Consider the following 26,637-nt stretch of genomic DNA (forward strand, 5'->3'; position numbering starts at 1 on the left):
GTTCTCATGTTTTGTTGTTGTTTGTTTGTTTGTTTTTTGTTTGTTTTATTATTGACTTTATTTGATAAAGTTATTTATAAGGAAGCTCTCTAAGCATGCAAATTTCCCAGATGTTGTTTGACCAGCTTGATAGCTCTAGATGTAATGAAGCACACTGGGTCGAAGGCATGGAGATTACAAATTAGCAAGGCAGGAGTCTCTTCAGAAGCAAAAGAACAGCTCTGATACGTTTTCCCTATTTCTTCCAAATGTTGAAACAGTGACATCTGAGCCACAGAAAACATTGCAACACAGAAAAAACACCTTAACTTTCAGAGCACTGTTTCAAATCAAGTGCAGATACTAGTGATGGAAACTATTGCCATTTACAGTCAGTTTTGTGTTCTTTATATCATAAACTAGAAGTATCTAATCTCATTATGGTGTCAGTCTCATTGGCAGTCATACTTGAAGTCCTTGCTGAGCAGCAGCTGATGTTTTTGTTGAAGTAGCAGCCAACCCCACTGAAGGTTATGATGATATTTAGTTTCTAAAGTTACTTTAAATCTTTAAGTTCTTCAGCATATGAAATTTTCACTGACACAAAAAGCTATTTAACTCTTTAGTCTTCCAAATAACTTCAGAATTAATTTGGAGGAAATAGAGATTATTTTTACTGTGAATAAATAAACTGACTGTTTCACTGATCAAAGAGGAATGAGCTCCCTTTGCTGTATAGCTACCTCTACTTAGAGGTTTTCGATTGTATTATTACATTTTCATAAACTGTTTTTGTTGTTCTCACTCCATAATGTTTACAGTCTGATATCTCAGAGAATTTTAACCCTGAATTCGTCAATTTGTTTCTTTAATTATTTTTTTTTTATAAATAAATACATGCTTTTCATCATCCTAAAGTACAAAGTGATTCCATGCCTTGTTGTGAATTGTAATGTATGCTAAACTACTGGTGAGCAAATCCAGACTAAAACTTGTTGCAATCAGTTAAGATCCTCTGGGGGATTTCAAGGGCTGTACGTGCATATAACTGTTACAGTATTCTTAAACTGACAGGTGAAGTGTGCTGCCTGGATGAAGAGCAAAACAGAGTTTCAGTTGGAATTGGTGACTCTTGCTGCCACGGAATGCCTTATTCTACATCCGGGAATCAAATCTGCTGTGGTGGATCACTTCATGACAGTTATAGCCAGCAGTGCTGTGGTGGTGAAGTCATAAGCACAGACCTGGTATGTTGTGGTGACGAAGAAAAAGGGACTGCATACAAAGCTCACACAGGTAAGTGATAATTTCCAAGAAAAAATAGTTTTCATCTTTCTAAACTTTTTGTAGCATTCATTATTCAGCAGTAGGATGCTCAAAGAGTTAATGTGTGTATGCCAGTTTTATTAAGATGCTGTTGTACTTTACTCACCTGTTCTGATAGATCGCAAAACAGTGTTTCATAACTCATCTTCTTTACCTTTGTCCAGAAGTTGTGTTGTCTGCAGACAGAAAGTTCAAAGAGAGTGCATGATCTTATGTTATTTCAATCAGGAAATAGGATCGGTCGTCTTTTAGTCAGTAGAGCTGAGGTTAGACTTGGCTACCTTGTGCTGCCACACATCCCAGTTTTCTATTCATGCTGCAGATTTGGAATCTGTCAGCTACGAATTAAAAGTGATAAATGCTATCTGGTTCAAGACCCATGTCCCTCAGTTATACATCTACACAGAGGTAAACCCACCACAGTCTAACAAAGCTCAATCACTAGTCAGTCATTTGTTCATTTGTTGATATATCCCATGAATTTCTTGCATATTGCAAGAAGCTACTGCATTGTCTAGCTTTAGAACACGAGCATTACTTCTTCATTAACACTAGCTGATGGCAGAGGATAGAGTCATTATTACATATCTCATTCAAGCGTTTTCATGTGTCTTTTCTATCTTTTGGTTAAATTATATACAATCAGCTTGAGGCTTTCTCCGCCTGCCAAAAGGCTTCAAAACCAGTCACAATCCTGAAGGGATTTCGAAACATGGAAGTGATGAAAGTTTAGTATCAGTTCTGCTTGATGTACTAAGATTTGTGACTGCAGTGCTTTTGTTTGTACCTCTTGCTGTACAGCTGAGGATCCTAGCATTTAACTAACTGGATCAGAAGAGTGAACTCCTTTCCTCCACAAAGAGCTCACTCTTCTGTTTACTTTTGTGTTCCCTGGATCCGTAGCCACTGTGTTTTTTGAAGTGTTCCCGTTCTGTGGTGACTGTCAGGAAGGACTAAACTATGAGCCGTGGCAATGCTTTTTCCCCTCCAGTAGCATATCGTGGAGTGTATGCAGTGAGCCTCACTGCTTCCATGGTGCTCTCCCTACTTTGATCCCTAATTGTGCCCCAACTACAGCATACATGCAGGGCTCGCAAAATCAACTTGGAGCAAGGCCCTCTTGCTTAGCAGCACACTGCGTGGCTGCCACAAGACGGGGCTGGCTCATAAAACATCTCTTTATGTACTTTATTACTTAAACTCTTTTATTTGCCTGCAGGAGCCCTTTAACAAAATCACATTGAATTGACTTTCTCACACCAAATCAAATCTCCCTGGTCCCAGTTCAGTTGTCTTTGTCAATATGTATTTTATAAATGGAGTGAATTAACAGATGCTGTTGGAACAGAACTGCTGGGGTAGCATTTATGTTTTTACTGCTCTCTCTGGGCAGATGAGTTGTGTAGGAGTGTAATACAGGTATCTTGGGATGAAAGTTATGTTCTTCATTTCAGTATATATGTATTCTTAAGAGTTTTTTTTCCTTAAATATATATATTTAAAAAATCTTTTCACTCCTCTTTTTAAAATGTGTTTAGCCTATAGCACTCTATCATTTACACCATTTTTCTTGAGAACAGATCATGATGACATTTTTTTTGGCTGTTAAGAAGGAAAACAGTAGCTTTTCATTGTTCACAGGTTTGCTGTGAGGACTTCATGCTGTAAGCCAGCATATAGCTGAACACAAATACATTTCTGAAAGATGAATTAGTACAACAGTTGAAAAGGGATCATGTTATTTCACATTAAGTGTAGAATGGATTGTGGTTTCTTATCATATCATATACATAATGCTCAATAGGTTTTTGCTTAATTTCTCACAGTAATTCAGTCTTGCTAAATATATCATGAAAATGCAAAAGCCAGGCACAAATCTACACGTTCCCTATCCCTCTTACTTATAACGATTCTGATGGGGAAAAAAAAAATGCTCTCACACAAAAACATAATTTACTTATCACTGACAAATGAGTAAGTAGAATTTTGTAAGGACACAGTAATTGGAAAGCTGATCCCATTGTCTAAAAGAGGAAGAGGTAAAAGGGTGGCTTTATGTAAAAACTGATGTGCTTCTCAAGCTCTCTTTCATAGCTTGCCACGGATGCCATTGTTAAAAATATAAGAACAAATTAAAGCCTTCATTTTTATTTTTATTTGTTGTTGCAATTTTTAGTTCCTTCAAAAAATCAAATGAGAAAAACCACACCTAATACAAGTGCAAATCTTGTGTGCAGCCTTATTGTTGCTTTATTGGTTCTGCTGAAAGCAGTGTGTTTCTGCAAAACATAGGCCCATGTTTGCACTGAATGTGGATTTAAGGGCTAGAATGATATAACTTTTTTGTTTGCCATTGTATACCTCTCTTGGAGAGTCTGTCATGCAACAAGAGATGCTTCTTCCATCTCAAATAAATCTTTTTTCTATTTTTTCTGATTTCCATTTACTTACATCTTATTTTATGCCCCTTGTTGGCCTTTTTAGTGGGGGGATCATAGAGACATCTACTGGCAAAGGCTGGCAGTGGTGCCACTGTATGCACATATCCTGAGTCCCGCTGCTACTAAGTGATTATCCAAAGTTGTCTATTTCTGTCTATAAAGGATAATGGAAGCTAAAATCACTCTTGGATTTTCTTTTTTTTTTTTTAAATAAGCTACTGAAATGCCCCTATACTGACATCCCAGACTGATGAAAGATGATGCTTTGTACTGTTGTGGTTTCTGATATGTCATAGTTGCAATACCCACATGTAAGCCAAGGATTTTTGGAGTAGCTTGCAATGTACACTGGCTCTGTGTTTTGTTGATCCTCTACTCTGGCTCCAAAGGCTAAGCCTTTTAATACTCATTTTTCCCTTTTGAAAGCATTGGTTTTGCGGATTTACTAAATTAGTAATTCATCACTCAGCTATGTTTGTAAATTTTTTCAGTTGCTATGAGTGAACATGAAATAATTGTTGACAGAAATCACTGTTAGCAAGAACAGTCTTTTCCAGCCCATGGATTTTCTTTTCGCTGTGATGCATTATGTTCCTGTGAAACAAAAATATATAAAGCACAACACATGCATACCAACTGATATACAAACAAATATTTTGTAGTTTAGTATTTTTATGGATTCAGCAAGAGTTTATATGAATTTCTGAAGCCTTAAACAAATTGAATCAAGTGATTTTTAGAAGCCAAATCAATCCATCAATATTACATGGCCTTATTTTGTTTTTCCAGGAACATATTTAAAATTGTACATTCGAGGTGTCAAGGCTCAGGAGTCAAGTGCTACATGTGATAAATTAAGCAAAGGTCAGGGGCTATGCAATGCAGTTTCAGAAGATTGTGTACCTCCGCCTTTGCAGCTCATTCATGCTGAAGTGATGCACTATGGGAATTACTACCAAACTCTGCTCTGCAACATCTGCTCTCCCTAAGTGAGTTAGTGCACGTCAGACATCTTTATGTCAGAATATTGCAGTGATGGATGCAGTCTTCAGAAAATGCTGCATAAAAATCTGGTGTGCCGTTCTGGCCATTAAGTGAAATTACTATTTAAATTAATGGCGCTGTCACAGTTTATCTGTGCAAAGAATGAACGCTGATTAGGGTATTAAGTAATTAGCAATTTATCACACTGGAACAAGGCTGATAATAATTAAAGAAGTAATGGTTTACCAAAGAAACTAGAAAGGGAGTCACTTCTTGTTATGTGAGTGAAATCTTGGCTGAAAAATTTAATTCAGTCAAACAAAGATGAGGTTGGCACTGAAGGAATACAGCCTTGTTTGTTTCAATAGAAAAACAGCTCATTATCAAAATTTTAGTTTGCCTGTCAAAAGTCCCTCGGGGCTATCTGAGTTGCTTATTAGTACTGAATTGAGTCTTTTTCTGCATTAATTCTCTATTTAAAGTTGTTAGAATCCTAGGACAGTTCAGAAAAAAGGGCGTGAACAGGAGGAAGTATTTACCCCTTGGAATGCTGGTGGTTACAGTTTGGTTCTGTGATTGAAACCAGTCCTGTAAATAGGTGAACATGCAAAGTAACCACCATTTTGAGTCATTGCTCTGAATCCTTTAGTTAGCTCATACGTTCAAAGAGTAATTTTCATTATCCATGACTTCCTAAGAGGGATTTGCTGCAATAAGTGGCAGTGGAAAGTGGCCACTTCTGTACATGTATTAAATGTCTACATACTCCAGTAGTTGCATCAAATACAAATTACTTTGTAGGAATAATAGTATATCACAGTTCTGGGTTATTGTGTGTCTGTAGCATTTGCTTTGGAGTTAAAATTTACCCCTTTCATTAAATGGTGTGCAATTCAGTCGTGGAATTGTCACAGTTGCAAAACCATATCTGCTAATAAATGGAAAATTACACTTCTTATTTTCATTTTAAAATAGAATTATTAAAAATAGAGGAAAACCAGTTGAATTATTTTTTTTTAAGTTTTCTATTACACAATAGAATGAAAATTCTGTTCAGAAAAGTAATCCTTCAAAATATGATATGAAGCATTCTGGAATGCTGGAATACACTGTTCAGAAGACTACCCATATAAGAGGGAATGAATGAAACATAACTGGAAGATAGAGAATCTTATAGGAAGTTTTCATTATAGGAAGTTTTCTCTTAGTTGGGTAGAGATAGTGATAGGAGGATGGCTGGACTAGATGATCTTATAGGTCCTTTCCAACCTTATGAACTTATGAACTTATCAACAGTGTGTCCTTGACCTGCAGTGCACAGCTTGGTATGGCACTTCACAGCAAAGGCTTTTGCAAGAGTAGAAGAATGGCAAAAGTTAATCTTAGGTGATCACTGCTTGTTCCTTGAATCCTTGTTTTCAAGTAGGTCTAGAAGTTAGAACTCTTGCTTCAGTCACCTCACATTCCAAATTTAATCTCACTTGAGCTAAATCTACATAATTCCCACTGCTGAAGCATTTATGTCAAGCTAGATTGCAGCCTCAGCTTTTTCCTTTCTTTACTCTTTTAAAACTTATTTACATATCATATTCATTTGTATATTTTTTTGTTTGTTGGTTTCAGGGATGTTCTGCTGTGGGCAGGAATATGTGAATGCGTCAGATACCATATGCTGCTCAGGTTCCAGTGGTGAGTCCCTAGCACATGTTAGGAAGAATGACCAAGTGCCAGTAAAATGCTGTGAGACCGAGCTTATTCCAAAGAGCGAAGAATGCTGTAATGGAGTTGGATATAATCCTTTGAAATATGTTTGCTCTGACAAGATTTCAGCTGGAATGATGATGAAGGTAATTGATAGAAAATCTCTCGGTGGCTCTGATTTGATGATGGAAAGAGAAATACACTGTTCATAACTATTTTTCTAAAATAGGAATATAAAAACTCTTGTGTGCATTATTCATTTTCACATTACATCCATATTAATACCGAATGAGTTCACCATGATTGATGTTATTGCAATGAATTCTAAAGGAATTAATAATGATTAGCTGCCTCTGTGAAGTGTTGCCCAGCACCTCAGATTAGTGCAGTGGCTAAAAGCTGGCATATTAACAAGACTGGCATGATATCCAGTTCCCTTTCTGTGGCCACTGTTCCTGGTGATGTCCCTTGAGTGGAAATTGAATTTGAAGTGGCCAGTTCTGAATCATAAAAAAGCTATTACATTTCAGTTTGGACAGTATGTCATAGATTACTCTAACCTCAGGAAAAAAAATTATAAATAAAAGTAAAGCAATTGATATTTTCTTGATGAACATAACTTTGATCATATAGAAAACCATCAGCAATTTGGCGTTAATTTCCACAGTGTTAATATAGCCCCTTGTATGAGTTCTAGCAATAGTAAAGATATTTTTTGTGCCTTTGACTCTAGTGAATTATACAGCTTATTTTCACCTAATTTTAATGTAAGGGTACACTAAGCAACATAAAAGCTCATTCTGCCATTTTTAAGAGTGGTCGGTGGCATAGATGCCAGCATGAAACAAGTTGGCCAGATTTCAGCTGCAGCTCCCATTGAATTCAACAGAAATTTTCAAGTAAATAACATCTCTGTGTTAGACATAAACTGTAAAAATACTGCCAGTTGCTATTTAGGTGTTTAAGAAAACAAGTGTTTCAAAGGATGGAAACTCTGTTTAAAATATGTATATATTTATTTTTGCATGTAAATATGGGTTTATATTTAGAGAGTAACAAAGAAAGTAGGTGAGAGAAAGAGGGCAGAATTTTGTGATTTGGATTTTTTGGATGATGCAGTATGGAAATCAGATATTGTGCATATCACTAAAAACAGAAAAAAGAAAAACAGAACAAATGCTGCCATGTACAGGTGTTCCTGCATTGTTTCCATTCATCTGCTATGGGAATATGCAGATATTTCTTTCATCTTTTCCTTTTCATATCATTTCATTTTCAGATTGAAAAATTCTTTCACAGGCAAAATATGGAGTGTTATGATGAGTCAGCAACTATTCCTCAATGCACTGGATTTGTTTATGCAAGGAAAAATTGGCTGGGCGTAGGTTAGTGAATTCTGGTATAGAACATACTAGATCCATGTTTTTGGTATAATGTATTAAAAAAAGAAAAAGAATCATAGAATCACCAAGTTTGGAAAAGACCTCTAAGATCATTCAGTCCAGTCTTCCACTTACCACCAATATTTTCAATTAAACGATGTCCCCCAGTACAACATCTAAATGTTTCCCGAACGTCTCCAGGAACAATGACTCCATCACCTCTCTGGGCAGCCTGTTTCAGCACCTGTCCGCTTTCTTGGAGTAGAAATATTTCCTAACATCCAAACTGATTGACCCTGGGGCAACTTGAGGCCATTCCCTCTCCTTCCTATCACTAGTTACGTGGCAGAAGAGGCCGACCCCTACCTCACTCCAGCCTCCCTTCAGGTAGTTGTAGAGAGCATTCATGATTCATTTAGATGCAGTAGAAGGGAGATAGCAATTCTGGCTTACTGATATGTACAGATTTACTAACATTAAAAGGACTGATATTCTGAGATGTGTCCCGGAGCTACAGTGTATTTTGTCTGTGAAATTAATCCATCTATATCATACATCTTATATTATATCTGTCACAATGTAATTTTTATAAAGGTGTCAAGTTTTGGAAATAAGATAACTGAACTTGTTAGTCAGCGAGCAAGCTAATTTCAATAGCTGAATGAAGGAAGCATTATATTCAACTATTATTTGTTTTTTCTTTCAAAATTTGTAGCCTAATGTGCAGAAACATTTGTAGCTAATATTGCAGTACTTATTTTCCTGCAACAAAATTTTAAGAATTATTGCTCTCTAGCTTATGGTTTGGTGAAAATATACTGTAACGAATTTCATTGTAAACTTGTAGACATTCAGTATATATTCTGTGAACTGTTCTTTATGAGTTAGATCTTACATCTGCTTTAATGTCTGCAGATTACTACAGATCTGCTGTATAGGACTGACATGGGCACGTAGGAGTGACAAAGGGCACAAGATCTGTAGCCCGTGGATAGTGTCTTCAGTTCTTGAAAGATGCCAAGAAATTGCAGAGTCCTCTTGTGTACTTGGAAAGTTATGAGGAAAGCGAGGAATACGCTCCTGATTTTCCACAGAGTATTGACCTTTGCAGAAGAATAATGTTCAAATTATCATGTAAAATCACAGCCTTGTTTTATTATAGGCTTTCAAAAAAAACAAACAAAAAAAAACCCAAAAACAGTAATTTAGGGCTCCAGTGGTTAAAATTTGATTTATTTATTTATTTTTTTTTTTGTGTAGAACGTACCAAAAAAAATTTGATTTTCTTTAGACGGGATTATAGAAGCATAATGACCAATAATAGTAGACAGGACAGAGGGTGAAAGGGTCTCTGTGTACTAGAAATACCTCTGTACTCTGTGCAGTTGCCTAATTTGGATGTTGTGTGAAGACAAATACCAATTGAGTCATTTGTAAGGAAAGGAAGATGGGTTAAATATGTTAAAATTATATGTCTATTCCTCAGGTAAAAGAAGAATGCAAGGCTAATGCCCTTTGTCCTTTATCTATGGAGAAAACAGCACATTGTGGAAAGTGTGACTTTGATCCTAGAGAGAATATCTGTGCATGGATAAAAAGTTCACAGAGTGCTACAGTAGAGGAGATAAAGAAAAACACGTGTCCAGTTGAAGAGGAGACTGTCTACACAGGAAGCCCAAAACAATTTTCATTCACAGGTAAGGAAAAGTGGCACATCAAGTTGGTGATCTGCTAGTGTTTTTAACTCACCTGGGATAAAAAGATGTCCTGAATACTGCCAGGTATTCTAATTGACTGTGAAGCAATTCTAATGGAGTAGCAATCTTTAAGAACTAGTCAGTGAATCGAGACAGTATCTTCAGGGGAATTAATTGGAGAAGAAGAAGTTCAGTAAATACATAAGGTCTAAAGCTCCTTTCACAACTCTTGCTTGATGTATATCTATATCAGACAATGGCCTTATATCTAAGAACAACTTCTGTATCTAAACATGTAAGTAGTGTCATAAAGATAGAGAAATGAAACAAAACTTACTTTGTATGTTGATAAATGATTGAGGTGATCCAACCATTATTTTATTTTTCTAGATCTGAACCTAGAACCTTTTGTCACATATGAGTACAGGGTGGCTGCTTGGAATAGCCATGGAAGAGGCTTCAGTGAAATTAGCAGAGCAGTCACTAAGCAAGATGTGCCTCAAGGTGTAAGTCCACCAAAATGGGCAAAAGTGGATAATCGGGAAGACATGATACTTCTAAACTGGGAAGAACCACTCCAACCAAATGGTATTGTCATATATTCAGAAAATATGTATATATATATATATATGTATATATACATGTTCTATCATTACATTGACAGTGTTCCAAAATCACAAAATGTTGTTTAATTAATCGCTGCTACTGAAATACACTTAACTGTATAAGAAGAATTTGCTCTAGATTGAGATCATTTTCATCACCAGTAAGAATAGACTCTAACTTTTATAAGAAGACAATTTAGTATGTCTCTAAGAAATGCTCAGAAACCTCTTTTGAGAACGGTTGTAATAGTAATAAGAAAATAGAATCATTATAAAATAGAGGGAAAGGTGGCTCGATACTCATTTCTTCCAGGAAAATCTGGTTATATTTTTCAAACAGTGTGAAATCTTGGACTAGCTCTTTTAATGAACACTGAGATCTACTGAGATGTTGATGTGAATGTTGAGTAGAGTAACTGGTAATTGACGCTAACCGTTTAAGTGAAATGATTGCCAGTTAAAGTGGTTGCCTGGAGATTTCATTTAATATTTTCTGTTTGCAGAGGAGGTTATTATAGAAAATCATCATGCAGTATTTCCCAGCTAACAAAAGGGAAAACTTTCTTTCTGTGATAGGCCTTATTATTCACTATATCATTCTCCGAAATGGAATTGAGCGTTTTAGAGGAACTGAAATGAGCTTCAGAGATACAAGTGGCATCCAGCCATACCATGAATATTCCTACCAACTGCGAGCCTGCACTGTTGTTGGTTGCACAGACAGCAGCAAGGTTAGTGAATTGGTCTTTATGAAACTAATGCCAGAGTTTTATCAACCAGTGTGGTAACATATAAATGCTTTTGGAAATGTGTGATATGAAGACGTGATGATTACTAAGTGAAAAGCATTAATTCCCATTTGGATTCAGCCACTGACAGGTGATTATTTGGAACCTAAGGTTCATAAAAGCAAGCAGAAGAAGAAAGGAGTAGCTCAGCCCTCTCAGCACTGAAATTGCACTGTACAAACTGATGTTTGTTTAAGAGAAAGCTGCACACAGTAGAATAGAGTAAGGAATATTAAAATATGCATTCTCTATGCCTTGAAGTTAAATCTTTGCTTCTCACTAAGATATTGATAGCCTTGTCTTCAGTATTTTTTAGTTTATTTGCTTTAGCTAGTATATCATCTTATCCAACAGCTTTATTCTGAGGATGCTTCTACTATGTTACCCTTCACATCTATATGTGCTTCAGGCTTTACATTTGCCTTGTGCACAGCCTGCCTCTGCTTCTGTTTTAAACAAACAGAACTACTTTCCTACCCATGTTTCATTTCTTCTCTTATCACTTAGAATCACAGATGCCTTTTACCAGCATCACTATTTAAACAGCTATTGTTTCTCTTCTGCAAAGTATCTGCCTTACTCATGGTTTGGAAGAACTGCTTAGGTGACCATTTTTCAAAACAATAACCTTGTATTTGTGAAAATCAGCTTCTAGGAGTGCAAGCTTAAGGTCTGTAGATGTGGCAAATAAGGACTGTGCTTTGTAATTACAATATTTGTGAGGCCAAAAAGCCATCTTTTGGCTTTTTCTGATGTTGGCATGTTTTTCCCAGTGTTCAATTCTCAGTGAAATATATGAGGAAAGGAAACACTGACACAGAGGGATGTAGATGGGCACCTAGTCCTCTACCTACATGAGCAGCTGTTGTCTGGAAGCTATGGAGACATAGTTGCTACAACTGTTAACCTGAGCTGATAAATTCTCCATAGTCCAGTTGTCTGTAATTAAGGAGTTTACTGCTGCTAACACTAAGTCTGCGAGTAGAGACTGATTCAATCAAATGTACTAAGACAAGATACAAGAGAGGGCACATTTTATATTTACAGCATTATATAAATACTTTATAGTGGTAATAACAGAAAAAGAAAAGCGGTTCTCAAAGAGAGAAAGGTCTGACTCACTTATTAAACTAGTGTGATTTGAATATGCCTCTGTGGGAGACAGAGATATTTGTGTTTTTACAAAGACCTTAACAAGTGCTAAGTTATTCTTTCAGAATGTTAGGTTTCCTTACAAAACCACGGAGTTGCAAATAACTTTGATAGAGTTCAGATTGTACGGGATATTTTGAGGCTCAGCCCCATGTTTACTGGTGCTTAAAATAAATGAAATCAGGCTGTTAAAATGCAGAGACACTGACGAACCATATGGAAGAGAGTTATCAAGAGTTCTCAAGCAATACAGTTTTTGTTGTTTTACCCTGTGCTATACACTGCAGCTAAAATGTGGTGAACCTGTTGTGATAAACTGTAGACATAGACTTACGTAATATATTCAAGGTCAGATTTCATTGTTAAAAAAAAAAAAAAAAGAATGGAGGAAGAAACTAACTAGTTCTCCAGGATCTTGGTAATGATATGCCAGACCAAACAACATTTTAAAACGAAAGTGACATTCTCATTGATCATGGTATCTAGTGTACTATTACATTAGATTGCTCTTTAATTCATATGTCTTCAGGTAGTTGCAGTCACTGTCCAAGGAGTCCCAGAGAGTGTTCAGCCACCAGACATCAGTGCTTTGAACTCAACAGCATTGCGTTTAAGCTGGATTGCACCCAAGAAACCAAATGGTATCATCAGAGAGTACCAAATCAGTCAAGTGGGAAAGGGACTTATATATTCTGACACTGGAAGCAGAATGCACCACACTGTATCAGGTAAGGAGGCAGATCTCTCTGAGAAGCTAATGTCCTGTCCTTAAGATGTAAGGATATCTTAACATTAAAACTGCTAACTATCAGCAATTTTTTTTTTTTTTTACTATCATTAATGTGCACTAATGTGGTTGAAGTCTCTGTTGTTTCTGTGAATACGTAGGACTGTAGGAACAAGCAGTATTTTGTGCCTGAGGAAATAAAAATGAAAGACAAAGAGAAGAATCAAGTTCATGTTTATAAAGTTATGAATTGCTTTAGCTATTTTCTAAATGTTCAGCAAAATTTCACTCTTGCATATATCTTGAAATTTTAGTCAAGAGATTTGGAGTGGGTGTTGAGATGTAACTCAGAGCTCAAATGTATTATGGTCACGTTCTTTTTTTTTATTAATATTTGAACTTTTCATTGAAGCAAAGAATGCCTAGAATTGTTTCTGTTGACTACAGAAGATATAAATAAACTTTCTAAGATATCTTTTCTCACTTCTTGAACTCATCTTGCTTGCCAAATTCTTGTATTTATAGTTTTTAAAAATTTATAAATGTTACTTTTCCTTCTTCTTTATCATTCCTGGTGGAAAACACAGATTCATGTGTTACAAATAATGTTAATAGCCACCCAAGATATAGAAGCTGATTTAGAGCATATCAAACCCATACAGATTAACTCCCCTCTCATCCCCCCTCTCAATTTCTCGGTGTCAGTTCTGACGCAGGCTGGATCCTTCAGTGTTTTCAAACAGATCCTCTTTTCTGTACCCACTCATGGAAGACTAAAGAATTCCTTGACTGTACTATGCCCAAGTATAAAATTCATTAGTGGTTTATTAAACCTGTTTCCAGATCCACTACTTCCAGACAGGGAGTATTAACCTAGAGTATTCAATTTTGTGGTATGTGATTCAGAATTGCTGTTGTAAACTCGTGATATGAAGAACACCTACCAACATGCAATGATTTGTCAGTAAGCCAATTGAAAAACACTTCTGTGATTGCACTTCCTTCCTCAAAAGTGGTTGTATCTTCAGAACTGAAATTTGTAATGCAAACTATACAGCTTTTCTTGAAAAATTGCAAGGGAAGAGGAAATCCTTGAGAAAAAAAAAGGATATTTTTTCCTTTTGTAATTCTCTTCCATTAAGCAATTATCCAGTGCTGCCACGTTCAGCCAGGAACATAACAAGTGATCGTTCCTTGTCATAATCAAATGATGTGCAGTTTTCTGTGGGAAGTTCTTTGGGTAATAACATGAAATTCATGCACTGATTCTGCACTGTGGATAACTGTTGCTTTCTAAATTCAAAGAATATGCTAGAAGAATACTTTTTTTTTTTTTTTCCATGCATAATCTCAAATATTTGAGCTAACTGTTGTCCTATTCCCTGTGGATATAGGTTTTGATTTTCTTATCTTCCTTTTTTTTTTTTTTTGTCTCCAAAAACATCTGCTTTTCCCTGAGCAACAGTTGAACATTAATGAAGCTGTAGCATTAGTATTTCTCGAGACTCTGGATCTGAGGTCTTGCAAATAACATAGGAGAAGGCTAGCACCTTGCCACTGCACCATTGTCTTGCTGCTTATTTTTAATTACATCAAAGCTTTGGAAACATGATCCCACAAATGCTTTGTGGGAATAGCGGTGAATGTGCTCATCATGTGAAATCCATAAATTGCTTATAATCCTCTCAAGATGTTAAAAAAAGCATTAAGTAATTGAAGACAGGAAGTCCTCAGTTAATTATTTAGAGGTGTTATCAATGCTTTAAGCAAACTGAAGCATTTTCTGCTATCTCACTGAGTTGAATGCCACTGGGACGTAGGGGCAGCAGCCATCATCTTCTCATATTCTCTAATGCAAACAGCACATGGCAGCTTGTCAATAAAAGACCTTTTTATATCATTTATTACTGAACACTTCCACTACCCTGTACAGAACAATTTGGATGACAGTTATGGCATTGTTTCACTTTGTGTTACTACTACTTTACAAATGGGCCTGCTGATGCTCCGCACTGGGGGCAGGCAGAGGGTAAGACTGAAGAAAATAATTAGATGAATTATAAGAGAAAGTTACGAGTGCCCTTTCAGCAGCAGCAAGTGGGTTTATAGTAAAAAATCAAAATTCTCCCTTTTTAATGCACTAATTAATGTATCTCAAAAAGAAGCTTCATCAGGCATGTGTAGGAACAGTCAGCTTTAGGTAAAATCCATTCAGGATTGTTGACTTTAAAGTTAGGAGAAGATACAAGATTAAAAAATAAACAAGACTGAACAGTTTCAAATATGTTCTCTATTTCATGATAGTGAAAATTGAAGGGATACAGTAATGCTGTCACTGGTCAACTCTCTCTCCACGCAGCTCTGAATTGCGAGAAATATTTATCTAAAAGAAGCTCAGGGAGACGGAGGGTTTGTGTGAGGCTGTGGTCAGAAATCTGACATCCTCCTGAGTAAAATTCCCTTAGTGGGACCAGAGAGTGTTAGCCTGGGAGGTAATTACTGACCTTGCTGGAGTCATATCCACAAATGGCTACAAAGAGCATCAGAATTGTTTGGCTAATAAGACAATGCATTCTTAAAAAAGCTGTTTCACAGCTCTTTTGGCAAACAAATACCAAAGTAAGAAAATAGACTTCTAAGTCTAAAACAACAAAATGATAATAGACTAAAAAAAAAATAAAAAGAGAAGCATCCTCTTGTGCGTAATCACAGAGAAACTGGAAAAGCAAAATACTGTTTATGTTTCATTGTTTATGTTTATCTTCCTTGTTATTTTTATTATTAATCACATGCATAGCTTTGTACAGAACTTCCCCAAGCATTTGTAAGACAAGGCACTTAATCCAAAGCTTTAATAACCCAGAAAAAAATCTGCTATGACTGCTTCATGTATGACTAGAAGTTTCAGGTATCAGAATTCACCAATAATTTGGTGAAACCATGTACTCTTTTTTCAATGCCCATTTTTCTCTTTAAAGTGTAGTTGTAAATGAGTATTGCTTTATTATGCATGTTTCCTTTAAAAGTGAACATGATTCCCTTTAGGGGAATTCGAGTAATTTGTTGCCACAGTAATCTTTTCTATCCCGAAATGTTAAATACTTGGCTTTCCTCCATGCCTTTGCCTCTCTCTAGTCTGCAAGTGTCATTTCCTCCGTTCTTAGTTTTATACTCAGTGTTCAGATGATTTTTATTCTCTTCCAATTCGTGATTAGGTTATGGCCATGGCTGTCCCTCTGAGTCATCTCTTTCTTTTCTATCCTTCACATATTGTACAGTTTATAAGCAGCCTGTATGCCTTTCACTCATTATTTTACCTTTCTACATAACTGTTTCTCTCATTTCTCTTTAATTTTTTCTATGTATTGTAATTAACCAGTTTTCATACTTGCTATAAGCAAGGATTTGTTTATAAACAAAGATCTTGCCCAAGCCCTTTTTCTTTTTCATAGAATGGCATTGTTCTTGAATTACAATTACGCCCATGAGTTACATCACATGTATGGTCACAAAGCCAAGCACTTGCAAATTGACCTATATAATATGTGTGAATTGACCTGTCTAATCCAACTTCATCCTCTTTTACATAAGCACCATGAAATAGCCTGTATGACAGTAGCAATTGCAGGTAGGATTGGCTGCCTCATTCCATGTACAAGCTGTGCATCCTCCAGGGCAGAATAATCATAACAAACAAACAAACAAAAAAAGACTTCTGTAATGTAGGATTGTTGCCTCAGCTTTTGTGGTGTTTGGTGGTTATTCTTTCTGGGAGTCTTGCTGTAGATGGGCTTAATTTGAAGTTTGCTTGCAAATATCCCTTTGGCTCAGCAGACATCAGTGAGGCACAAACCCAAGGTTCATGCAGATGTGGAGCACGATGAGGGAGGCCACAGGAATGGCCACAAACCCATTTTCAGCCCAGCCTTGAGCACTCATCCAAGCTCAGAGGTCTGCCAGCCACGATTTCCAGCACAGCACTGCCTGACATCACCGAGCTGGGGCCACATCCTAGCCCAACCAAGTCAATTTATTTGAAGCTAACTGAGAGATAGGTCTATATGAAGGACATCTGTAGATCCAGTGTAGCATAGTAACATATTCAATCTGAATTGTTTTCTTAGATTTTTAAAACTAGAAGAGTATATATTTCTAAGTTAGCAATAATTCACTATTACAGTATTTTTCAGGTGTAAAGAAGAATGGCGCAAACTTTACGTTTCCAAAAGTACTAAGAGTTAAGTTTATCTTTCAGATTAGTACTTTCTGTGCAGTGCACAGTTCTTGAGTGCCTGATGTCAGCATCTTAATCTAATCTCTGTTTTCTCTTTCTAGGTCTGCAGCCATACACTAACTACAGCTTCCTGCTAACTGCATGTACATCTGCTGGCTGTGTTTCCAGTCAACCACTTTCAGGTCAAACTTTGCAAGCTGCTCCTATTGGTAAGGGGAAAAAAGGCATTCATATAGACCTCCACCATTACAGTCATTAGGTCTTGTATTTTTAATGATTTAACAAGGTGCAAAACTCCATAATCATCCATCAATCTATCTCGTATAAATTTACACAAGAGAATTTTCCTTTCTTCTTGGATTTCATCACTGTCTTTACACCGACTGCCTAGTGCTGCATTTATGCTTTCCTTTTATGTCAGTTTCTCTACACTCATCTTGAAGTTAGCTAGGTTAGATTTAACAGATGTATATTGAAAACCACAAATAAATGTGCAGAGACAACTGGGCAAAAAAAATGCTGAAGTCTTTATCTTTGTTCTGTGTTTAGTGTTAAATAAGAATGTATCTTAAATTCCTTTCTGGCAATGTTTAATGTTTATGTTATGTTTCTGAAAGCAACAGCACAAACTGTGGAAATGGAAAATAGATCTTTATTTCTGTAATGATGTTAAATTTATGTCATTGTGATGTTAACAGGGGTATGGCCAAAACCTCATCATATCATAGTCAGCTCAACAGAAGTAGAAATCTACTGGAGTGAACCAAAGATACCCAATGGACTCATTACTCAATATAGGTTATTTCGTGATGAAGAACAGGTATTCTTGGGTGGTAGTAGAGACCTGAATTTCACAGATGCTAACCTACAGCCTAACAGTAGGTAAGGTACTTTGATAATGTGTGAAAGGTGTTGAAAGATATTTGTTTGCAAAATGTACAAAAATGCAAGTTATTCTTTTAACAAAAGAAAGATCTCCTCCTTTCTTACTTATTTGATAAAAAAATAAATGGTAAAGGGCACTTGTAGGAAGCTTCTAAATGTTAGAAAGCCTTGATTTTGTTCTTTTTCTGAAAATAAGTTATTGTGATTCAAAGAGGGGGAACGTTTTGGTTTTCTTTTGTCAGAGGAGGTTCTTTAACAGTTGTTTATTATTATTATTATTATTTATAGAATGAACCATACAATGGTTTGAGTTGGAAGGGACCTTAAAGCCCAACCATTTCCAACCCCCAAGCCACCTCAGTACTGCCCAGGGTCCCATCCAACCTGGCCTTGAGCACCTCCAGAGGTGGGGCACCCACAGCTTCCCTGGGCAGTTGTGTCAGGGCTTCACCGTCCTGTGAATAACATTTTCTCAAGGAGTATACTTCGAAAAATTAAAGGCTTTCTGTGTCAGTCAGCAGTTAATATAATTTATAATGTTTTTATGAATATTGAACATACTGGCACAAAAGCATCCATTGCTGATACTTTGAATAAATAGTTCTGAAATTTTGAAAGGTTTTGGCGTTTTCTGAGGTTCAATATTTCTCTTACGTTAGCTATTGAAAATTTTAACATGAGTACTATTATTCTAATTATCTAAGAAATCTTTAAGGTGATAATGTTTATAATCCAGTATTTGTAGTCTATTCACTTTGAACAAGTGAAAATGTGAGTGTTCTATTACTGGCATGCTTAAAGCTTCTAACTGTAGTGTCTGCTGATCTTTTGTGTTTGTGCAGATATATTTACCAGCTGGAAGCCAGCACTTGGGGTGGCAGCAACACTAGTGATAAATATGTTATACAAACACCAGAAGGAACACCAGAAAAAATTCACGTTCCATATAACATCACAGTAATTGATGCATATTCCCTATTTCTAGCTTGGGACATGCCAGGTAAAAACATATTTCTATGTATTGCCTTGTAGCAAAATGAAAAGATGGAATAACACTATAATCAGGCAGGCAGTTGAATCACTCTGATTTTTTTTTCTGTGTATTTGATTTTATTGTTTGCATGATTTAAATAACCAGTGTCTATATCTGCTGTTTCCTGGAGACATATTATTTTAATATTGCTGACCTATATACTTGACTTGGATATTGCGAGGATTAGCTAATCAAAAATCCATGTATTAATTTGATCTTCTAAACTATTAGAGGGTACAAGTAGTGTGGGGAAAAAAAAGCAATTACACTGAAAATAAGTTTTCATTTTTGTTCGGACCTGAGTTATCAACAGGGAGGCCTGCTAACCTTTCGGGTTGGTGATGTCTTGATATCTATGCTGGCAATTAAAATGCACTGTTGTCCTGCTGGTATATTGTGTTGAACTCCTTTAACCAAAGGTGTGAGAGTGTGATACAGAGATTCTTCACTAGATTTGACCTGATAGAATAAATTTAATTCACTATAGCACCTTAGTGTGACGTGGATGTATTACATTGCAGGACGATGACTTTGCAAAGGCTCGGAATTTTTTTTCTTCTTGTTCCTCTTCTCTTGGATGTTATTAGGTTGTCTTGGACTTCAACAGAGGTAGGATAGAAAGGAATAAGTGAATAACAGCGTCTTCTGTATTTCATTTCCAGCAAGGCATCTTCCAGTTTCTAGATACTATTTTCTTTCAGTTATAGTGAGGTTAGGCTTGTTTAGATACTTCAAATGTTTGCATACTAGCAACGACATGCATTTTATCAGTGAACTCGCAGAAGTGTTTGATGTCACCTTTTCCTAATTATTTAAGATATTTGTGCCTTACAGAGCAGTCACAGCAACATCAATTGACCTAGAAAAGGTATTTTACCTTCAGTGCTGGGATCAGAAGTATTGCAGCAAGTGCTTAGCAGCGCTCACCCTACCCATTTAAGCAATGATTAATAAATCCATAATACCCTGAGCTGTCAATCTTTTAGTTTTCAGAAGCACAAAATCCATTATAGAAATGCTATAATATATGAAAAAGATTAAAATCTTAAATTAAACTTTTCCCCCTACTGCCTGGAAGGATTTAGAACCTAACAGAAGGCAGGTGAATTCGAATGGCACATAATCTACAGTTGGTTTTATTGGAAAGTGACTTAGACTATATTATAGTTTTTTATAGTAAATGTAACTTAAGATACAAAATATTCAGCAACATTTTTAATAAATTTAAAACATTAGAGTATACTGGAAAAGTGTAGGCTTGTGTTGAGCAGGGCATTTTCCTTCTTGTTCTAGATCATTTTTTTCCAGCTTCTCAAATTCCTGTTACTTGTAGCACTATACAAGCCTGCGAGGACCATCAGGCTCTGTGTGCTACACTTGGTTATACTGCAAGCAAGACTGTGTATACAGAGTTTTGTGTATTCCCAAAGACACACAGTCAGAGGAGTGAGAAGGAGAATAGAGCATTATGAATCTTCTGCAGCGGAAGAAGGGTTGATGTACAAACACAGTTTTACAAATCGTTCTCCTTAGACAGGGGAAAGAACGTATCCTTCTTCTTGGGTACTGGGATGCACCCTCTAAACCTATCTTACTTTGTGGATATTTGGTGATGCAATCCCTTCTTCTTTCCCTCCGTGTGGGGTCAATTATTTAAGCCTTTAAGTGTGAACAAAGGATTGTTTTTTTCTGCAGTGCCCCTGTAAGGAAAGATGGGAAAAAACTGCTGTTCCTTTTATCGCAGAGCCCCAGGGCCACTTGCTGTTATTGCTTACAGAAACGGGGAGTATTAAAAGCAGATAAATGCTTCTAAAATAAACCCTGTTTACAGAAGTATAGATATATACAGAAGCTCAGAAATGTATTTCTGACTGCTCATAATCCTGCTTGTTACGAACCTTTGTGTTACTGCTTTTTCACAAAAGGAAGACTGAGGCCTGCAGGTGGAGGTTTGTTCTGGACACTCCAACCTGGAATGATGCGCAACCTATTAACAGGTCATATCCATGCAGACCTCTGAGGACACAGCTATTCCCAGCTTGGTAGTATTGCCCTGAACATTTTATCCTTTTTCAAGTCACTATGTGATAAATTAGCCTTTTTTCTACGTTCTATACTTTTTCCACATATCAGTCCAATTACACTACATTGAAACACTACGGATTTCACTTTTAAACACAGAATGTGGATTTTATTATAAGGAATGGGATTAACTCTAGGACAAGGCAGTTGTTTTAACTGACATAAACTCCATGAAAAAAAAAAAGATTTATATTAAGTAAGTTTTGATGAGATGGTAGTTGGCCACAATGTCTTCCTGTCTGTGGATATCAGGGATGCTTTGGCATACTACCTACTAATTTGCTGTAATAAATTTTGATCAAATATTCACCCTCAGAATTAATTATGGGTATCACGTTATGCAGACCTTGCTTTTGTATTGCTTTAATTATAATATTTCAAAACTACGATATATTTAAATATTGTAACTTTATCTATATGTATCATTTCACAACTCTTCTCTCACTAAATAGCAGTGTAGCCAAGTGGTGGCTAAAGTGATGGATTCAGAAAAAAAATATTTGACACACCTCGCTCACTGTAGGAAACAGGACTTTACTGTCTGAAATAGGTATCCTATTATCTTGTGTTGTATTGCCTCAGTGAACAGACCTCAAAGGTATGGTATGTTTCACGGACGTGTTGGAGAAGGATAAGTTACAATTATTGTGGAACAACCATCAGTGTCATGGATAGTGTACTGGTTTCATCTGGAACAGGATTGATATTCTTCATAGTGTATGGTATGTTACGTTTTGGATTTAGGAGAACAGTGATGTTGATAAGACAGTGATGTTTTAGTTGCTGCTGAGCAGTGCTGTATGGAGCCAAAGGCATTTCAGCTTTTCAGCCTCTTGTACTGCCTTGCCAGCAGAGGGATCAGGAGGGGAACAAGTTGCTGGGAAGGGGCAGAACCAGGACAGCTGACCTAAACAGGCCAAAGGAACATTCCATACCATATGATATAATGTGAGGAAAAAAGAAACAAAATAAAAACCAAGAAAATAAAATAAAATAACTTATAAAATTTGGCGGGGGACAGCCACTGCTTGGGGAATGGTTAGGCATCAGTTAGTGAGTGATGAGCAATTGCACTGTACATCACTTTTTTAGTACATATATATATTATATACACACACACATAAATGCATTTATATGTATGTGTATATGTATAGAATTATAATTACTGTTATTTCTCACTTTTTTTCTGACTTAATAAACAGTTTTAATCTCAACATACAAGCTCTCCTTTTTTCCTAGTTCTCTTCCATCCCACTTGGAGTGAGGGAGTGAGCAAAAGTCTATGTGGTGTTTAATTGCTTGCCAGGTTAGATCACAATAGATAGAAGCAGAAAAGCTGAATAGAAAATAAATAAATAAATAAAAACAACAAACACCATGCATAATTCTCCAAATGTATATCCATAGAAGCTAATGATGAGTGGAAAAGTAGACATCCTGCATTTCAACTCATCGCCAACTCCACTTGTCCTCACTTGGGGCCTAATTCTTCTAGATATCTTCAGTTGTTGGTAATAACAAGTAGGATTCTGTCCTCTGCTCCTAGGATATTTGCTTTGCGCACTAATGGTTATCCAGATTAAAATGCCTTCTTTCATCACGTTTTAAAACTCTTCTTCAACCACTTCTAGGATTGCTTTAGCAAATTAGAGTGAAGGTTATGTAACATGTCTGTATTCCTACTTTATTACTGATCTGATCAAACCTTGTATTTGAATGGCATTTGTCTCTCATTTTCATCTCTTAGATTCACCAGTTAATCTGGTTTCCATTTTGTTTCAGACGAACAATCAAGATGATCTAATAAATTGTGCAGGCTTGCTAAGGCAATGTTACGTTTCCTCTTTTTGGTTTTACTATGTAAACTAGTGCTCACACCACATCACTTCAGGCCAAATATTTCAAGCTCAATGTTTGTAGTTTTGCATCTTGAAGGTAATCAGCAACTCCATTGTTACTGCCTTCAGAGTCTTGCTGAGAACACTTGATAGAACCAGAATGAGATACCTGGATACGTAAACCTTAATTTTAGTACTTAATCTCAGAAAACCAAATATATTTTTTATTGTGTGAGATTAAATATTAACACATTAATTTAGTCATTAACCTTTCACTTTTTTTTTACATAAAAGATACTATATCCTTATTTTCGTATTTGTTTACTATAACTGAAACTATTTGTCTATTTTCCTTAAGTTGTGACGGCTTTCACATCATATTCAACAGTTTGTCATAAACTGACTTCAAAGAGATTTTTAGTGATCAGTCTGTAAAAGAGAAAATTAACTTTCCTCAGTTTTAAGGATTTTGTGCTGCGGGTTTTATAAGCTACCCTAGTTTAGAAGTCAACACAAATTTACAGAGTTTTTGCACAGAGCTGTACATTACACATTGCCCAAATATGGCTACAAAAAAAGAAAAAAACGTTTAGTTTGATTGACTTGTCCCATTGCAGAGTGTGCACCTGCTATGAAATGAAGTCGGAGAGAAAAAAAGTGGAATAATTTAACTTTTTTATTTGTAAAGATAATCAGGGTTTTTCTGATTACATCTTAACTTCATAAATGTTAAATAACCTATCAGCATCTAGTTGTTGTAAATTATGAAGAAGAGCATTGCTGGGAATATTAACCAAGTAAATTCTTGTTCTTTAGTGAACATGAAAATGTGTTATGGCAGGTTGTCATTGTGCTCATGCTAACTTTGACACCAAATAACAAAACTGCCATTTGCACTTAGGGTAAATTGGTTCACTTGTGCTTTTATGGTTCCTTTTGTTCTGACATAAATTTATGAAGTCTGGAATGAACCAAGTCATGTGGTTTCCCATCTGACTTTAACGAATATGCACATTTTGTTTCCTTCAGTCATCAGAGCACACGTAGTAGCAACAGACTGGCTGCAGATGCTAAAGGCTAAGCTGGAATGTACAAGGTTTTTTGACGTACTTCTTTGTTGTAGGAGTGTATTTATTTATTTATTTATTTCAGACATGAAGTGATCCTCTGATCTTAGTATTCACTGAATTTCATCAAACTGTGGAAAGATTTCCAGTGAATATTTTATTTTTTCAGGACAAATTTGTAGTTTTATTTGCAATTTCCTGCTTGCTCCCTGACAATTTTTTTTCCTGCTGGGCATGTTTATTAGTAGTAGAATTCTTAATATATTTGCAAAATTTAGGAGAAGTTTAACATATGAGATTTTTTTAACATTTCTGCTGGATATAGACTGAATGCTGGACATGAGTGAGTCAGATATTTTGAACTAGGCATCCTTTGCTGCATGTTGGTAACTGGATTCAGTTGTAGTTGCTTATATTTAATCTTCCTTGGGAAATCTATAAGTTTTCTGGCATTTTTTTTTTTTTTTTGCCTAGAATAAATGCAGTTGTTAGATGTGCAGAAGTTAACTATGTGTCACATTCATAAGTTAGTGGAAGCTTCTTATGAAAAATCTGGTCTGTCATAAGGACTGGAGAAGACGGATGAGTTTACCCTACCAAAAAAATTCTTTTCTTTTTTGTAGAAGCCATGTTAAATTTTAAGATCACCTCTCAGCTTTCCTTTGTAGTACCCTATGCAATTTAAAAATTGTATTTTTTATTCCTTTCTTAATTATTTTTCCTTGAAACATTTACATTGAAAAAGAAAATTTTTTGTATTTTTTTGACTTTCTGGCTTGTTCTCCTTTCACCTCTTCTTCAGTGACTAGTATTAATATCTTCTTTATTCCTGTGAACTGATCAGTTGAATAAGCTTGAAACTGTGCCTCCACCTCAGGACTACTTTTTCAGCTTTTTAGGGTAACAGCATTTCCTTTGTCTAGCATCTAGTGAGGCAGCATATTGATAATTTGGCGGGATGTTTGGCCCCTTTTTCTTCTGATAATTGTGAAAACTTGGCATTTCAAATATTTTTTCTGATCTTCCAAAGTGTATCAGCTGTTTATAGCACCATCCCGAACTTTGAAATCTCCCCAGTTTCTTGTAGTTTGTTTTTCCAATGTGCATATTCACCACACAAAAAAAGAAATTAAAAAATCTCTTAATAGCTTCAGAGTAATAGTATGAACTCAGATAGTTTATCAGAAAAGCACCAAAGCCACAACTAGAAGAAGGAATGAGCTTCTGTTCCAGCCTTACAGAAAGATTCTCAAGGTCTGGACAAGGCGGAGAGAAAGAATTGTGGTCTAAGGTAAAAAACAAAGAAACAAACAAAAAATCTTTGGAAAGCCATGCAGGAGGAAGCGAGAGGATATCCAGGAACCTCTGCCAGTCATTCTGAATGGATGGCAAATGGCTTAGCTTGTTCTCTTGGAGTAATAGATTTTTCAGCTTCTCAGCCAAACTGGAAAACAAGTAATTGACAGCATGGGAAGATGAATAGAGGGGAAGAAATGTTTGAATTCAAACAAGAGTAAAAATCAGTTTCATTTTCCTTCAACAAAAACTAGAAATTGACAGTTTGTTTTATACCAGCTGAAATGACATGTTTCTTGAGTTAAACTAGTGTATTGTGCTTTTCTAGTAGAGAAAGCTAAGCACCTACACTGAGGTACTGCTGCTGGGCTAACAAGGGATAATTTGCTAAATGGTGGCAATTCACTTCTTTGATCATATCACTCTGTACTCCTAAAGTGGTGCTTAGTAGCTGTTAGCCCTCCAAAATAAAGAAATAAAAGCAGCCTGATTCTCAATTATAAGGTCACTCCTCTTCCTCAAAGTAGCAATTGCAATGCTTGCATTGACTGAAGTGAATTTTGATTTTTAACTAAGGATTGTAATGTGTATCCTCCAGTTGTGATCTGCAGGTGGATCTTTTTCGGCTTATATTTAAATGGTTTTAGTTTCCAAAAGAGGCAGTAGACAAAACCTCCAGAGGGGCTTGCTTTTAAAATTGCATATGATGAATGCCTCTTTGAAGTTGTCTTACACTGGTGTTAGCATTTCAGATAATCACTGGTTCTTCTGTTTCACAACAGGAATATTCACTGTCGATACGCCTTTGGAATACAACGTTTTACTAAATGCAAGCAGTCCCACTCTGCTAGTGAAGCCAGCAGGTCGGGCACATTTTGCTTTTGTGGGTGGCCTAGATCCCTTCACCCTGTACGAGATAAGAATACAAGCATGCCAGAATGGTAAGAGGTTTTTTAAAAGACTCACCTCTGTGGCTGGAAGGAAATGGAGATTTGCCAGATAGATTCAGCTCAGCAGAACAGATAAAATCTTCTTTCTACATCAGAGTGAAATGTTTACCTAGTAAAAAGAAAGCCTAGCACTGAATGAAGCATTAAATATTTCTCCATGTTATATCATGAATAATTTACATGGAGATTTAAAAAATGAGTTTTAGCTAGTATGTGCCATTTTATTACAAACTCTTCACATATAGCTTAACGGTGTTTGAAAATGTGCACATAGAACAAAACGGGTTATGTAGCTGTTGTAATGGAAGATATCATAATCATAAAGATGCTATGGAAGAGCGTAAAGATTACAAAATTTCTTAAACTTAGAAGAAATTTTCAAAATCCTACTGAAGTCTTTCTACACCGATTCCTTACAACCAGTTATCTTCACACCTGTATTGGGGAAAGTCAGGAGAAATTCACTGATG

The 26,637-nt window shown here is 36.1% G+C and overlaps 1 protein-coding gene across 1 annotated transcript in view; it reads left to right on the top strand.

Annotated features, from left to right (window-relative positions):
- USH2A (usherin) overlaps nt 1-26,637 on the top strand; it is a 354,043-nt gene that overhangs the window by 272,160 nt on the left and 55,246 nt on the right. The window contains exons 49-58 of the mRNA XM_065744176.1: nt 1,054-1,275; nt 6,354-6,577; nt 9,300-9,510; nt 9,901-10,098; nt 10,692-10,846; nt 12,585-12,783; nt 17,118-17,225; nt 17,715-17,898; nt 18,744-18,901; nt 26,000-26,158. Coding sequence (XP_065600248.1) covers nt 1,054-1,275; nt 6,354-6,577; nt 9,300-9,510; nt 9,901-10,098; nt 10,692-10,846; nt 12,585-12,783; nt 17,118-17,225; nt 17,715-17,898; nt 18,744-18,901; nt 26,000-26,158 — 1,818 coding nt within the window. The remainder of the gene's footprint in view (nt 1-1,053; nt 1,276-6,353; nt 6,578-9,299; nt 9,511-9,900; nt 10,099-10,691; nt 10,847-12,584; nt 12,784-17,117; nt 17,226-17,714; nt 17,899-18,743; nt 18,902-25,999; nt 26,159-26,637) is intronic.

The sequence above is a fragment of the Cyrtonyx montezumae genome, unplaced genomic scaffold, assembly GCF_038088225.1.
Source record: "Cyrtonyx montezumae isolate F1298 unplaced genomic scaffold, pur_monq_1.0 scaffold_0, whole genome shotgun sequence".
Lineage (NCBI taxonomy): Eukaryota > Metazoa > Chordata > Aves > Galliformes > Odontophoridae > Cyrtonyx > Cyrtonyx montezumae.